This window comes from Ostrea edulis, chromosome 9 (assembly GCF_947568905.1).
Source record: "Ostrea edulis chromosome 9, xbOstEdul1.1, whole genome shotgun sequence".
In the NCBI taxonomy this organism is placed as follows: domain Eukaryota; kingdom Metazoa; phylum Mollusca; class Bivalvia; order Ostreida; family Ostreidae; genus Ostrea; species Ostrea edulis.
The window spans coordinates 17820330-17836950 of NC_079172.1; the positions used below are offsets into that span (position 1 = coordinate 17820330).

A 16621-nucleotide genomic window follows, 5' to 3' on the forward strand; every position below is an offset into this window, starting at 1 on the left:
GAGATTGTAGTAAAGTGTTCCGTTATGTATGCTATCCTTCACTTGAATGTCGGATTTCAAGTTCAAGTTCTTTATTATTTTAAGCTTTACAGCTTATCAGTACAATATTACAAACAATATAAACATGACGGTGGTACATTTACTGGAGAAAATATATAAGTACGTAATTATAAATATTAAAGTCATGGATTTCAACTTTCTCTTAGGATTATATTATATATACAGTAGCTAAGTACTTCGTTACTAGCTTGAAAATACGGATGTATATTTAATTGCTGTTATAAAATTTAAAAATTCATTTAAAAATTAAGGATTATCTCCCTCATGCATAGCTCTTATCCTTGGACGAATTTGGCTCCATTTGTTTGGCACGCTGTTTTTGGCTATATTTAGATCTAAAACTTCATAGTTATTTCGGATTTCAAACATTTCGGTTGAGCATCACTGAAGAGACATTATTTGTCGAAATGCGCATCTTGTGCATCAAAATTGGTACCGTATAAGTTTTACATATAAATATATATATATTCCGATGTTACAAAGATCTTTGAAACTTTCGGTGTTAAACAATTGAATTGATTTAAACATCTTCAATATTATAATTCACACAAAAAGTACAACATCTATTAGGATTTTCTCAATCTAATTAAAATTAGATCCTTTGATCCGCTCATCTACTATCGCTACACAAGAGATAGTAGATGAGCGGATCAAAGGATCTAATTTTAATCAGATTGGGATTTTCTCGATCGAAATGCATTATATACGTATACATAGATTCTTTGACTTCAATAGTCAGGTCAACCGTCACCTTTAAATAATCTAAAAAGCACATTTTGAATATATTCTAAGAAACACGCCTATCTATCTTTTATAGATAAATCTAAAAATACAATTGAATTAATTATATTTATTTCTCCATACCGAACATCATTTACCTGAACACATCTTACGATATACAACCTTTTACACTTTTTGAATGGCATTTGAGCGAATTATCTCCGACAATTTGTCTATTCCCTTTTCGATTTTGTCCACAGGACATACACTAATAGAAAGGCGAATGAAGTTTTTCCATCCACCACTTGGTGACGCCCTATATTAAAAAAACAATAAGCATTTAATCATATGCAGGTTATAGATATTTGTGAGATATTTACTCCAGATTTAGAAAATTAATTCATATTGAGACTACCGTGTTATTATTAGTATACAGAGGTCGTAAGTTATTTACAGAAACATGTGCCTGTGCTCCGTATCCACTACGTTACTGAGTGCAGTCCTGATAAAACAAGGGCTCCATCTAGTGAGACATCCCCTTACAGTTGTACAAGACTGTGCTAGATCTCAAACAACCTTGTCTTTGATCTTTAATACCAGATTTGTGTGTAAGATAACACCCTTACAAGTTTGATTGGTCTGGGAAATCCAATACACTCAAGAAATTTCTTTTAAATTTTTTTTTTAAAAACCTCCCAGTGACCTTGACCTTGTACATTTCATATTAAAACCCAATAGGATCTCAAACATCTATAAAATACACTATTCCTGAATGTTTAAATACATGTAAGTATGATAAAAAATTAGTGAAGACAAATTACTTATATTCATTTTCAAAGAATTTAGGATTTTACTTTCTAGAGACCTTGACGCTTTACATTTGAGCATTTACCTAGATCTTTATATAAGATGTACTACTTCCGTGAGTTTGATTTCAATCTACACGGGATATAGCCGAGCATCGCAGCGAATTACTGTACATACAAACAAACAAACAGGAATATCACAATACCCCACCCCACCCCCCGGAACTTTTTAGCGAGGGGATAATTAAACAGTGAACTAACTGGATTAGCAGTTGTAGATTTAGTAGGATGATAGCAAATTAAATTATTGTTACTATTATCAAGGTATCGTAAATTGAAAGTATCCATGTACTTACTTTGATCCAATCTGTACAAGAACATTAGCTGCCTTGGCCTTTTCACAGAGATCTTTTCCATCCATATTTTCTGGTAATTGCAGCCATATGAAGAAACCACCCTAATGAATGTCGAAAATTAATACTTTCCTTCATCTGACATTCAACTTTGATGATATTTTGAATGGCCAGTGCAACTCACCTTGGGTTCAACAAATGAAACAGGAAGTTGATTTTCCCGCAATCGACGACATGCTGTTTTGATTCTCTCCTGAAATGTAAGAATTTCTATCATCACCTTCCTCATCCCTGTCTGTTGTGAAATACATTGGTATGACAGATTCAGGATTCAATTAAATCGGCTTGTATCTGTACAAAATTTGATATTTTAAATGGATTTTGCAAATGGGTATACCCTTCTTATGCTGGTGAATCACGTGACTTTGACATGATAAATTACACGGAAAATGGCGACCAAAGTCAACACAAGGAAAAATTCAAACGGCATAAAGAGTAAATAACATCTTTATCAATAGCGAATTATTACACAACTTGTATCAACATTTGAAGAATTTTTTCAGGAACAAATCTATACTAAAATGGTTGTTCTACGTGCGATAGAAGCAGAGAACACTGACAGTTTTTTGGCGGTCAGGAAGTTTTTGACCCTAAAAACTGTCTCAGAATTCTCTGCTTCTATCGTACGTGAAACTATCATTTTAGTATAGATTTGTTTCTGAGAAAATCCTTCAATGTTGATGTAATTTATGTGACAATTCGTTATTGATAAAGGTGTTACTTACTCGTTTGAATTTTCCCATGTGTTGACTTTCGTTACCATTTTCCGTGTAATTGAAAACGTCAAAGTCACGTGATTCGCCAGTGTGCTTGTGAGATTTTAAACACATGTGCTTTTTGTGAAAATATCATTCCTCATTTCCAGGTACCACGTGAGAATTGAGACGCTTAACATTGGTAGTGACTGTATCTTTTGTAAAGTGCAAACATTACAGGCGAAGAGAGGGCAAAGTACTTTGGGAGAGGGCTAAAATAGGCTATGCCTGCTGCCCAATCCCTTTCACTTTTTGTGAATAAAATTTTAATAAATTAACATTAGAAGCGAAAGTAACAGGTCTTTTGGATATGTCTTGAGTGTCATACATAGGTCAAACATTTGTGGCCTTGTGATATGAGTGAGATATACTCGATTAGGACGTAAAAAACAACATTAAAATAAGCCACAGTTTATAAGTTACACGCTGCTAGAGTATAGAGTGATAAGTTACCCCGTATAGCCTCCGCAGTCTTGACAGATTAGACTCTATAAGGCCCAGCTCCAATGCTTTTCCAATCACACAGGACATGTAGTGGTTGTAACAGTATCCACTTGTTGTTGTAAAACTGTGGGGGAAAAGTGTATTGGAAATCATATTCAGAAAACTCTTCCCGATTAACGTAGCTTTGGAAATTCTTATAAAGACGTTGATTGGTTAGTTCAAAGGGGTATTGCTAGCTGCAATAATGTAGCCCTCTCTGATTTTTTTTTTTTTTTTTTTTTTTTAGGGAGAGGGCTACAACTCCTTAGGATCTCCGTAATGGTGCAAATGCGGGAGTGATTCACTCCCGCAACATTTGCGCTCATTCTAAACATTTCCTGACTTTCTTTACGTAAATAAAATGATATTCAATGTTTCTTAGTCAATATATAAATTTACAACCTGCAACTTAAGATTTGTGAGGCTCTATTCTACCGTTTTCAACAATTTCGATAAATTCCAATTTCTCCATTCATATTTGTGCGCCATGTTTGATGTACTGAAGTTTCAACTTCCGATTGTCAAGTCATTTGCATATGCCATATAAGGTAGTATTTACATCAATGGACAAGTATGGAGGCGAAAGCTATTTCGTCGGTATTGAAAAGGTTTGAATTTAATATCAAGTTAAAAACCGAACAGCAGAGTGTAAATTCTTTCTGCAACAATATGATTTTCCTTTCTTTGTCGAAGTGGCTCGAGTAACTACATTTTCGCGCTGATTGTCAATGTTTAGGTTTTTCATTAGATCCACCTACGAGATCTCGCGATAACAAGCATGGCGGAGCAGACGAAGAATTTTGCATGCTGTACATTATATTTAATGAAAAACACCTTTATTAGACATGCCCGAGCACAAAGTTGGTACTCCTTTTGGTGTAAACAACATTTGGGACTAATACACAGAGTTTATTATCGGTTATTCATAAAATTATTTTGCACCATTACGGAGATCCTATGGAATTGTAGCCCTATCCCGAAAACGTCAGAATAAAAAAAAATTGGATAGGGCTACATTATTGCAGCTAGGGTATTGCCTGAGCCCATAGACATTACTTTGAAGTGAACTCTAGAAACTGGAAAAAAAAAACTAGATGAAGTCTATAGATATATTCTGCAGCAAAATGTTTTTGTTTTTAGCATAGGCCATTTTTGGCACTTTTTGAACCAGGCTCTTTGATCTGTATCTGATCAATGTACAGCTGCCTGCATAAATGAATTTAATTTCTCGACTGCTCGTAACAGTAATTTTTCTACGTTAAAGGGGCACAACTCTAACAAAAATCAACGAACCGGAACAAAAACTCAAACTTGATCTGCATACAAAAAAAACAACAACAACAACAAAAAAAACAATTCAATATCTTAAGGCGTTTAGAAAAAAATTCCGGAAAACTGGATGTTGCGGGAGGACGGAAAAGGGTAAAACTATATGACCCGACCATTTTGTGGCGGGAGCATAAAAATGAAGACAACGGATAGTGATCAATCTCACAAATCCTATGAAGAATATAAAATTAGAGTAGGACAGATATGGACTCCTGTACCCACCAGAGGTTGGATCAGGTGCCCAGAAGGAGTAAGCATCCCCTGTGCTGTTGACCAACCATACCTGCTGTGAGCCTTATATCTTGATGAAGTATACGGAATAATCCGTAGTCAACATCAGTATGTAAAGAACGGTCTGACAATTGGCATTCCAACTAATAATAGGTTGTATTGAAAATAATACCAGACCAAAGACCACACACATTGCCGACTTTAAACGAGATTATTAGCTTATATATATTGGGATTATCAGATTCCCCTAAGGATTTCATCATTCAATATTAAACTACTCTAAAACCTTCAAAGTTTTAACTCTTCTAACAGTCATCATACCGTCCATTCCATACCAATTAATGGCAACCTTATACCTGCTACATACTCATATCTCGCTATACAATTGCAAGGTTATGTGACTTTTAGCCTCTATACTCTACTCTAAATTGGCGAATACTGCACCACACCAGGCGCCAAAACATCACACCAGGCGCCAAAAAAACCACACCATTAACACCGACAGCATCGAATACTGTACCACACCAGGCGCCAAAAAACCACACCATTAACATCGACAGCAGCGAATACTGTACCACACCACGCACCAAAAAAACCACACCATTAACACCGACAGCATCGAGTACTGTACCACACCAGGTGCCAAAAAACCACACCATTAACACCGACAGCATCCAGTACTGTACCACACCAGGCGCCAAAAAACCACACCATTAACACCGACAGCATCCAGTACTGTACCACACCAGGCGCCAAAAAACCACACCATTAACATCGACAGTAACACCTTTGAGTGGAAAATTTAAAAAAAATAATTCTCTACCTCTTCATATAAATACCACACTTCAAACACGACCTTTTGTTTACCAGTGTCCTCTGCTATGTGCTCTGAAAAAGCCTTACTGCCATATGCCGATTGTCTTCCAATATTAGCACTGTAGTCTATGAACAGAAATAAATTTACCTGCATACTTCATGAAGTGTGTTATAATCAGCCGGCATGAAGGTTGAAGTTCATACCTTCGTGTATTTTTCAAATATGAAATATATTTCTTATATTTACATTCCTCTTTCATTTCTGTCCAAATTCCCAGTAATTAAAATAAATGTATTATCTTTTTCAAGATTCATCCGCGCAGAGTATTAGTTCACAACTGCAAAGCATTCATGAGGAAATGGCAACCACGATAATTTGTAAAGATACACTGGAAATGTAAGTATCACCCCTATGTTATTTGCGGACGGCTTCCATCACTATCAAAATCAACATTTCAAGTGCCATATTGTATCATGCAAACAATGTAGTCAACATAGTGAGTTTCTCTGTGGTCTTATATATATATATATATATATTTCGTTATAACGTCTGTATTTGCACTATTACACCTTTATGTTTCGTTATAACGTCTGTATTTGAACTATTACACCTTTATTTTTCGATATATTACCTGTATTTGAGATATTACACCTTTATTTTTCGTTATAATACCTGTATTTGAGATATTACACCTTTAGTTTTCGTTATAACGCCTGTATTTTTATTTGTTGCTATAACGCCTGTATTTTTATTTTTCGCTATAATACCTGTATTTGAACTATCACGCATTATGACTGTGTTATGATTTCTTTGACTCGCACTATGCCATTTTTATGCGTTACCAAGTCTTCCTTCTCTCTTATATAAGCCTTTTAATTTCGCATCATTTCGCCTTTTATTCGCATTATCACGCGTTTCTTTCGTGTCATTACCCTTAATTGTGATTAGATTACGACACGGTTGCATAAGCGTATAAGATACATGTATATGGCGATACTGACCAATCAATCAAAAGTTTCATAACCCTCGGACCCGTCTCTATCCATCCTAAGCGCACACCAGGTGAGAAAATTTTGGAAAAAGTGCAGTTTGAGAGGGTGTTGCCTTTATAATTCGGATCTTCCCTGTAAATTGAAAAATAATACATAAATATAGCATACCTTACTCCATCAATATACGGGACTTTCGAGATACGGATCCACTTCGACTTTTATCGCGCGTTGATCGTAATTTGTAGGACATGACACTTCCGGATTACATAACAACTAAGTAAACAAGCATGGAATACTTCAACTGCTATCAAATTCCTGCATTAAAATGATAGAAATCACTAAAGCCATTTTAGTGGAAAATGCATTTGAGTGAATTGTTTGAGTTGGCGAGGGAAATAAATCTAAGAAATATCTTGAAGATATCGGTAAAACTCCAGCCTTTCATCAAATGAATGGAGCGCCAAATTTAACATAAACTCAAATAATTGAAGATATCTTCAATTATTTGAAGATATCATCAATTCAATTATTGCTCTCTTTAATTGAATAAATGCGCGCATTCAATCAATTAATGCTCTCTTCAATTCATTTGATGAAAACATCAATCTAGTAGAAATATTGCTCGCAATAATTAATTTAGAGCTCGGTATAAATAACTTGATGATCTCTTTAATTCAATTGAAGATATCTTTAAATCGTTTACAGTGCGTTTGTATAAGGAATTAATGCGCGCATCAATTCTTTTAAAGAGAGCAACAATTCAATTAAAGATATCATTAATTCAATTGTGGATATGTTGAATTGAAGATATCTTAAATTATATAGTAGCTCTCTCTAAAAGAATTATTGCTCTCTTCAAATGAATTAAAGATATCATTAATTCAATTGAGGAGAGCAATAATTGAATTAATGCGCGCATTAAATCAATTATTGCTCTCATCAAATGAATTAATGCGCGCATCAATTCAATTGTTGATATCATTAATTCATTTGAAGAAATCATTAATTCAATTAAAGCGCGCATCAATTCAGCTGAAGAATTAATGCTATCATCAATTCAATTAATGCGCGCAATAATTCAGAATTGAAGATATCATTAATTATTTGAAGAGATCTTTATTTCAATTGTTGCGCGCATCAAATGAATTGATGATATCTTCAAGTAATTGAGGATATCTTCAATAATTTGAGTTTATGTTAATTTGGCGCTTCATACAAATGATATGCGTCTAATTGCGCTTTTCCCTTCCATTTAATTTACACCCAGGTACAAAGCACCAATAGTGACTTGGATCGAATTCAACTCTGAAATTTATAGTATTAATCTAGACATTAACTGTCAGTTTAACTTCAGAAAGTTTAGTATTGGCACCACACCCAATAACAGCGAATCCCGTGGGAATCCGGGTTAGAATAGGTCCTCGGTACCCCTTGCTTGTCGTAAGAGGCGACTAAATGGGGAGGTCCTTTGGATGAGACTGCAAAAACGGAGGCCCTGTCTCACAGCAGGTGTGGCACGATAAAGATCCCTCCCTGCTCAGAGGCCGTAAGCACCGAGCATGGACCTAAACTTTACAGCCCTTCACCGGCTATGGTGACGTCTCAATATGAGTGAAAAAAATTATCAAGCGGGACATTAAACAATATACAACCAACCAACCCAATAACAGTTGCATCACGTTAGATGCTTCAATCTACATTTTTCTACCACTGCAAAGGATACATAAATATTAGCCGACACCGGTATATACCATTTGTAGCCCGGACATATGGAAAAACATCTATAACAATGATCGTCGGTCATAGTAAATGTTAGAGTATAGTACACACTAGTAACACGTTGGAATGTAATAAATCATAGGCCAATATTTGCAAATTAATGTTCACAGTGTCCGTGTTTATACTGTTATGTTGAATGTGGGAAGGCTTACTTGTTGTCATAAGACAGAAGTCTAAGTGGGGGGACTCCGTTATCTGTGTACGTTAACAGGTTGTAGACGTCATCACAGAACATCAACATGTCATATTGTCTGGCCAAGGAAACAAGTCGCCGACATTTCTCTATAAAATATAGACCTACCATGAGGTACTGTAGCATGATGTATAAAGAATGGGAGTTATAAAACAAATGTTATCTACAGTTTTTTCTGAAGATCTCGCACAGTTAACAGTTATCAAGGGCATCCAGTATATCAAACACTAACAAATCAAACTTAAGCGCTGGGCGGCGCATCAAGTGTCTGTTTGCAATACCGTGTTAACGTTAATATCACATCAACACTCACAACCATCGGGTGCATTCTTAAAAAGACGTTATTCCTATTGCAATAAAGCAATTGCAAAGGTATCACAAAGTTTGTTTGCATTTAATGTTTAGAAAACTCAGAAAAAATTGATTTTCAGTGCAAAGATGTTGAATGTTTGTTTCTAGAAGTTGTTCCGATGGAACTGTTGCTAGTTTGTTCAGACCTGGCGGTAGACAGACTCCCCTGGGGTTGTGGTGGACAGTCATTGTGTACAACATCCGCCGGAAGGGGGTCTTTGCGTGCGCAGGAGCAGGTGTTTCCTGTAACAGCTTCTCTAGGGCATCCACATCTATCCCATACTCATCTGTAGGAACTGGAAGGTTAATTCAAAGGATTTTAGCTCACATTTACACGTGTATCGTTTGTGATCTTTGCAATAACCGTGGTAGAATGAATGTTGGTTAAGCAAAATGGATTTTGGTTAAGAGATGTCAGTTTGAATAAAGTAAAACAGTTTTGCTAATGCTGTCACAAATTTTATAATTTGAATTTTAAAAACAACTACTCCATACTTACATATATGAAACTGTTATTACATTTTTTGAATTGCAACTCCCTTTGGTCAGAGAGAGAGAGAGAGAGAGAGAGAGAGAGAGAGAGAGAGAGAGAGAGAGAGAGAAGGGGGGTATATATCTTCAGTGTCCTAAAAATGAAAGTGTATTTAACCGTCACAGTGCTAATCTCCTATACACGTTTTAGAGTCCACCATGGCCTACCACGGCATGGGAGATATCTGTCTGTCGGATAAATGACCGTCTTTGTGTTAAAAAAAAACAAACAACAAAACCGTTTGAATGAGAATATTTCAGAAATTGACCCTGTACGAAAATCAGATACATACTATCCCTTGTAAAATCTCAACAGGTAAATGTATACCCCCTGTCTGAAATTAATCCCTCCTAAAATTCGTAGATCCGCCACCCATAGTACATACATGTATAATGCATGTTTGAACAAATCAGTCTAGATGGACAAATAAATACAGTTGTGACCACAAACAGTTCATTTTATGCCTGTAGAAGAGATCGAACATATATTACCAGGAATAACAGGATTACGATAGTCCTCTCTGAACATCCCAATGGCAAGGAAATACGATGGATCTTCGACAAAAATGGGCGTGTCCACACTCATCAGTACAGTAGTTACTAAATGTAATCCATGAGTTGCACCGGCCGTAATAAACAAATTGTCTCTGAAAAATATAAAATACTGGTAGCAGTAAGTTTAATAAATATTGATCACAAAAGTGAAGCAAAGTTTGGTGTTCGTGTTTATGCTAAAAGCAAAAGTTTATTAATACAACATGGATCACTTCTCATTGTTGATGAAAAATAAAAATCTCTTTTTAAATTTAGATAAAAGGTAGCGATACCTAATTCTACACCCAAGTTACTTGAAGCATTCGCTCCTTCGCCTCTACTACGACAAAGGAGAGCTCAAAAAACAGGGGGAGATAATTCTAGATACTACTACTTAAAAGAAAATCCAGAATTCCAAGATGAAGTAGAGTTTGCAAAGGTCAACTATAGTTAATAGGTAGGTTTTCCGATCTATTTACGAATTGGGGCTTTTGTGGGACATTAAATGTAGTACTTATAAAATTCACGAGTGGCGAATTCGAAAAAAAAAAAGAAAGGGGAACTTCCTCTACATCCACCACGAGTATTGTAAATGGTTTCCCCGAGAACTTTGCAGATATCACCCCTACCAATCAAATCATACATCATTTCATGAATGTTTAATGTGCCCAAAATGGAAGTAAATGTATTTGAGGCTTTGGTCATACACGTTTTCGATCTCCTTCGCTTGGGCATGCGCATTCTGTAAATTCCTCACGCGAGTGTGAAGGATCGAGAAAACGAGAGGTGAGATAAATTCCACATATTCCTAAAAGCGGACGTGAAAACTACCCGGAATTTCTAACTGCAATGTAATTAACCAATAGTACGCAAAACTTAGATTTATACAAACCTTTCAACGTTGTCTTTATACTGAGTTGTCAAAAATTCTGCCAAATGGCGCCTGACCTCCGGATGTCCATTTGGAGGTCCATAATCAAACAGCTCAAGCTCGTCCACTTCACCTGTCTAATTATACAGATTACTGTTAGTGATTTTAATTTCTCGGTGCTAAAAGTTTGCGGTTTTTCATATTGGTCCAATTGCGGTGGTTTTATTTTTGCGGGATTCAAATTTTATTTTGACTACTGGTAACTGTTCAAAACGTATTGTGTCACACTTGCAAAATGATTGCGGTTGTTTTAATTTCGCGGGAAAATTCCCGACTGCGAACATAGCTAAATTAAAACCACCGCAATCATTTCCCCATTTACAGTATACGATTAGAGTTTCATCCATTTCAAAATATACAGACCTAATGTGTGATTAATAATCTAATTATACAGAATATACGATTAGAGTTTCGTCATGCGAACTATCATGTGAAACTCTTTTTAGGATTTGATCTCCGAGGTCTGCTTTTTCATGGGCACATGTCACAATAATCCTGTCTTGAGTCAGTCCCGTCCAATCTGTCGCAGGGTCTCCGTTCCAGCTACTGTTCTATACTGTTAATAAACACCATTTTATCCAGCAGTTACATTGTAAAAGAAGAAATCTCAGAAACATTCATCCATTCTCAATGTGTCTCGTTTCTCTTAACTTATCGTGACTGTAACGAAGTATTCATAAACCACTGGATAAAATTTATTTATGTAATCAATCCGTTTAATTCATCCAAAACTGGGTAAGAATTAATCAGAATTAAAATATATTCAATTGTTGGTTGATAAATTATACAATAATCATCAAGCTATTTACTGCGCCAATTCCAGATAAAGTACCGGTATAGGCGGTTGATATCATTAACATGTTAACCTAGATCAACCTGGGGTCATTCGATATATGGAAACATATTGTTATACTCACAAGAAGAGCCTGTGTTGAATGCAACAGAATTTCTTTACATCCAGCTACTCCGTCGGCGCCTGGTCCACCAAAACGAAAATTAAAAACTTCCGTCATATTTTCTCTCCACTACAAAGTCAGTTTACTGTACTGAGGTTTTAGGAAGGTTCACTGATCTGGGGTGTTTTTTCCCAATGAAACTTCAATAACCAAGATCCCGTGCCCTGGCAGACACTTGACGTAAGTCAGTCACTAGCTGCAATAATGTAACCCTATCCGAATTTTTTTTTATTCTGACGTTTTCGGGATAGGGCTACAATTCCAAAGGATCTCCGTAATGGTGCAAAATAATTTTATGAATAACCGATAATATATAGTGAAACAGTACACATGTATATTATCATAACACTAAGAAAGCGGTCACCTTTTCTTGTTTAAGATTTTCTCTCGTTTATTGGATACGTACATTAAAAAAGAAATTAATCATGTTAAGGAGGTATACTACACCAGAGAAATTTTATGTAGATGAAAAATGGAAGATATATACAACAATATTTTGAAGGTGAAAATTTTCAAATTTATTTTATTTTGTCAAAAATATAGTTTCAGTAGAAGGTAATCTAAAACAAAATTTAAAACACCTGCTGGATTCTACCTACAGGTAAGCAGTCGGTATGCTAACCTACTGAGCTACCAGGGTAGGTATTTAAATTGAAAATTGCTAATATTGATTTTTTCATCCATGTTTTTTAAGGAAGTCAGCCATTATGACGATATAGAGTACCTCCTTAAATCTACTTGAAATTTTAAGTGCCGAAATGACTTGGGGCCGAAATGACTACGGGTCGATTTAACCATGCGCAAGAGCCGAAATGACCAGGTGCCGATTTGACATGTACTTTACGCCTTTTACGTGCAGAATTTCAAACTTCTGTGCGTATATTCAAAGAATATAAACTGTATGTAAAATGAATGTCATTGTGCAGTAGATAGTAAGCAATGACTTACGTAATGTGCAACATGTTCGTCCCAATGTTTTATTTTAATTGTTAGAGTTATTTGCCCCTGAACGGATTTAGCAAAATGCCGATCTCGATACATCAAACGGTGGACGGACAATCAATGTGAAAACTGGCTTCGGACCGGTGGCAGTCAAACAAGATTCAATTGAACGTAAAAGATAGTTCAGTTCGTAGAGCAAAATAGGAATGTTGGACAACTCGCATCTTGTGAAGAGAACTCGGTCCTCAAGACAAATCGCCCCTTGTCCAGTGAAGAGAATTCGGCCCCCAAGACAAATCGCCACTTGTGAAGACAACGTGATCTTTCTTAATTGATCGAAACAATTTTGCCTGTTCGTTATATATTCATATTTGATGAAGAGAACTTGGCCCCCAGACAATTCGCCCCTTGTGAAAAGAACTTGGCCCTTGAAAGACAAATCGCCCCTTGTGCACAGAACTCGACCCTCAAAACAAACCTCCCCTTGTGAAGATAACTTGGCCTTCAATATAAATCGTACCTTGTGAAGACAACTCGACCCTCAAGACAAATCGCACCTTGTGACGAGATATCACCGCTACGACCCTGAGCGCCTAGCTGCAGAAATGTACATCCTTTGGGGGAAATGAGACATACCTGAGATTTTCCAGTTTATTTCGCAGAAAGCGACAGTTCTGCAGCTACTGAGCACCGTGTACAGGTCTTAATTTATGGTACTTCATCTATAGCTGGTTTGTCTCAATATAAGTGAAGTATTCTCAAGGGGGCGTACAACAAAATAAAGGATTGACAGGATAATAACCTTATAACCTTTCCCAGGAGAAGGTGCACTCAGTGAACCAGTTAGTAGATTGTTCATATTAAGACTCCACCTCACCAATCATCTTCATGCCCACTGAGGCATAAGGCCCTAGTGTCATTTCTCCATTTATCCCTGTCAAAGGCAATCACCCTAGCTGTACTTCAGCTTTTCCATTCCAGTTGGTCTCTTTCCTTTTCGGTGGTTCTTCGCCAAGTTGTTTCCCTTCTGGCTTCCATGTCAGACCTACAGCACAGTTCTTGGTGAAATCCATTCTAAGCACGTGACCAATCCAGCTCCATCATCTTCTGCATATGATGTTACTGATGTCTGTTTTCTTTCTACCGTGCCTCTCGAGACGTAAGCTCAATCATTAAATTTACAGTAATATTAGCGAAAATCGCCTCACTGTGCACATTCGGCCTTTCTTTGATATACCTCCCCCATTCTAAGCAATCAAAGAGTCAAATTTATTTAGAGTGTTCTGCAAACTCTTCTCTCTTCCACTGCATGACACCCCAACGATTAAAGAAGATGAACAACTTTGCTATCATCCAATTGCTTCAAAGCATACTTGCTTCCCCGCGTAGAGTTCTTAGTTCTTGCTACATTTCTATTTTTCGTACACCTACTGCAGATCCGACATACGATTGGTATCCCGTGGGGATCCGGGTTAGAATAGGTCCTCATACCCCTTGCTTGTCGTAAGAGACGACTAAATGGTGTGGTCTTTCAGATGAGACTACAAAAACCGAGGCCCCGTGTCACAGCAGGTGTGGCACGATAAAGATCCTTCCATCCTCAAAGACCGTAAGCACTGATTATAGGCCTAAATTTTGCAGCTCTTCAACGGCAATGGTGACGTCTTGATATGAGTGAAAGATTCTCGAGGGGGCATTAAACAATATGCAATCAGTCGATTGGTCCTCACGTCGCAGATCACTTTTCTTTGTCTTTCTGCTTCTTAGCTTTGGATAATTCCTTGGAAGTAGTGATTATACTTTCCAGTGCTCACTTTCTGTTTGCTTGATATCTTTTGCCATTTTTTTTTAAATTCGATACGCAAGAGCTTGATCTAGATTACATTTAGATTTATCACTGTTTGTTATCTTAAAGGGAAAGGTGGGGTATAACATATTTCTAGTGAAATAAATAAACTGAAGTATGTTGTAAACACCCACCATATATCTTATCTTATAATGTCAAAACTTTTTTGGCACGCTGTTTTTGGCTATATTTAGCTCTAAAACTTCATACTTATTTCGGATTTCAAACATTTCGGTTGAGCATCACTGAAGAGACATTATTTGTCGAAATGCGCATCTGGTGCATCAAAATTGGTACCGTATAAGTTTTACATCTAAAGCTGTAAATCTTGGTTCAGTTATATGGTCAGTGTTAATTCTCCTACAAGCGCATGGAGGCTGTCACGATAGCATCTCTGTGACGTCAGCAAACCCCTTTGTAAATTGACCTGCAGATGGTTACAACTAAACAAGAATGGCACAAGAAAATAACCTTGGGATTGCTCTATATGCATTTGAGCCTAAATATACGGAAGAACTACTTGAAAACATCACTGATGATGCATCAAATGCAGTTATTCACACATTAGAGGAATGGTGTTTTTGTGGACAGTGTGAGGACATGCCTACTGCAGAGGAATGCATGTGTTGTAAACAATGTGATTACGCAGTAGGGGATATGGGGGAGCTCCGGACTATAAATGACCATGAACAATTTGATTGATTGATTCTAAACCCAGCTGTTCTTGCTGTTGCATTTGTATTCAAATAATGCTGTACAAAAGCCAGCAAGGATGTGCACCAGAACAGTTATCTAACAAGTAAGATTGTACACAAAAGTTTCATAACACAACTTCCCATTCTTCAAATTAGTTATCCATTGTTTGCATCTTCATTTGGATGCAGCATCTTTAGCAGGGTTTAATATCACAAAGAAACTTGCCGTGCATTGTCCTTGCTTATGTGTGCAATTAAAGGCTCGACAAGCTGGCATTTTTAGAAACACATTTCTGTTAACTTCTCTAGAAAACTGATAAGAACTGTGAAAGGGCTTTGCTGACGTAGCAGAGCATTTGGAAGTGATCGGGATGTTGGGATAAAACCCGATGATAAGCTACAACATATTTTACTCTAAACAGTGAAGAACATCAAAATGGCAGCCTGTATAACTTTGTCAAACTCTGATTTTTAATCAGTGATTAGTGCTTAATTGTGTATATGTTGAGAAAATTAGAATGGTTAATATAATTGTTATGGTAAAAATCATTATTTCAATTCTTTTTTCTTTTTGCCTGACCTATCCCTTTCACCTTTTCATTATATTACCCTCTCCAATCTGCTTATCACGTGAGGATCCGGATTAGAATAGGTCCTCAGTACCCCTTGCTTGTTGTAAGAGGCGACTAAATGGGGCGGTCCTTCGGATGAGACCGCAAAAACCGAGGTCCCGTGTCACAGCAGGTGTGGCACGATAAAGATCCCTCCCTGCTCAATTGCCATAAGCGCTGAGCATAGGCCTAAATATTGCATCCCTTTGACGTCTCCATATGACTGAAATATTCTCGAGAGGGACGTTAAACAATATTCAATCAATCAATCCAATCTGCTTTTATCAATCATTCCAATTTTGTTATCAGAGCCGATCATACCGGCACAGATTCTGTGGGAACAGCGATACGCAAATGGTTTTTTCTTACTTTCTTTTCTTTTAATTATCTAATCCACCGTTGGCTAAATGTTAAGTGTAATCTATAAATCTGTATACTTAGTATGTGGTATCTGAAGACTATTGTAGTTTCGGGTTTTATCTTGTGGTAAAACCATGGTAAGATAGGAAGGAACCGTTTAGATTTCTTAACCCATACATATTTCAGGATCCTTAAAAATAAACAGTGACCTTACAGAGTCCTTTCATAAAAGGCGAAGATAATGAACAGTGATCAATCTCATAACTCCAACAAGCAATACAATATG

The 16621-nt window shown here is 36.7% G+C and overlaps 1 protein-coding gene across 3 annotated transcripts; it reads right to left on the reverse strand.

Moving 5' to 3' along the window:
- Positions 1 to 895: 895 nt before the first annotated feature.
- Positions 896 to 12893, reverse strand: LOC125657961 (uncharacterized). 3 transcript variants are annotated; one of them, XM_048888941.2, is made up of 11 exons: positions 12830 to 12893; positions 11843 to 12077; positions 10887 to 11002; positions 9953 to 10107; positions 9076 to 9225; positions 8538 to 8667; positions 6616 to 6738; positions 3208 to 3322; positions 2124 to 2192; positions 1943 to 2043; positions 896 to 1096 (listed from the first exon to the last, which is right to left on the reverse strand). In XM_048888941.2, the coding sequence occupies exons 2-11, from the start codon at positions 11936 to 11938 to the stop codon at positions 967 to 969; spliced, it is 1185 nt and encodes a 394-aa protein (XP_048744898.2). In that variant the 5' UTR covers positions 11939 to 12077; positions 12830 to 12893; the 3' UTR covers positions 896 to 966. The 3 variants fall into 3 exon arrangements, with proteins under 3 accessions (XP_048744898.2, XP_048744897.2, XP_048744896.2); XM_048888940.2 differs by having other exon boundaries at positions 11843 to 12134; positions 12830 to 12888; XM_048888939.2 differs by having other exon boundaries at positions 11843 to 11950; positions 12830 to 12882.
- Between the last annotated feature and the right edge of the window lie 3728 nt (positions 12894 to 16621).

Excerpts from the sequence above, each read along its gene's own strand:
- LOC125657961 (XM_048888941.2), bottom strand. The coding sequence starts at position 11,938 with ATGACGGAAGTTTTTAATTTTCGTTTTGGTGGACCAGGCGCCGACGGA. Across the intron at positions 10,108-10,886 it reads TATAAAGACAACGTTGAAAG|AGACAATTTGTTTATTACGG; the intron begins GTTTGTATAAAT and ends TATATTTTTCAG. Across the intron at positions 2,044-2,123 it reads TTTCATTTGTTGAACCCAAG|GGTGGTTTCTTCATATGGCT; the intron begins GTGAGTTGCACT and ends GACATTCATTAG.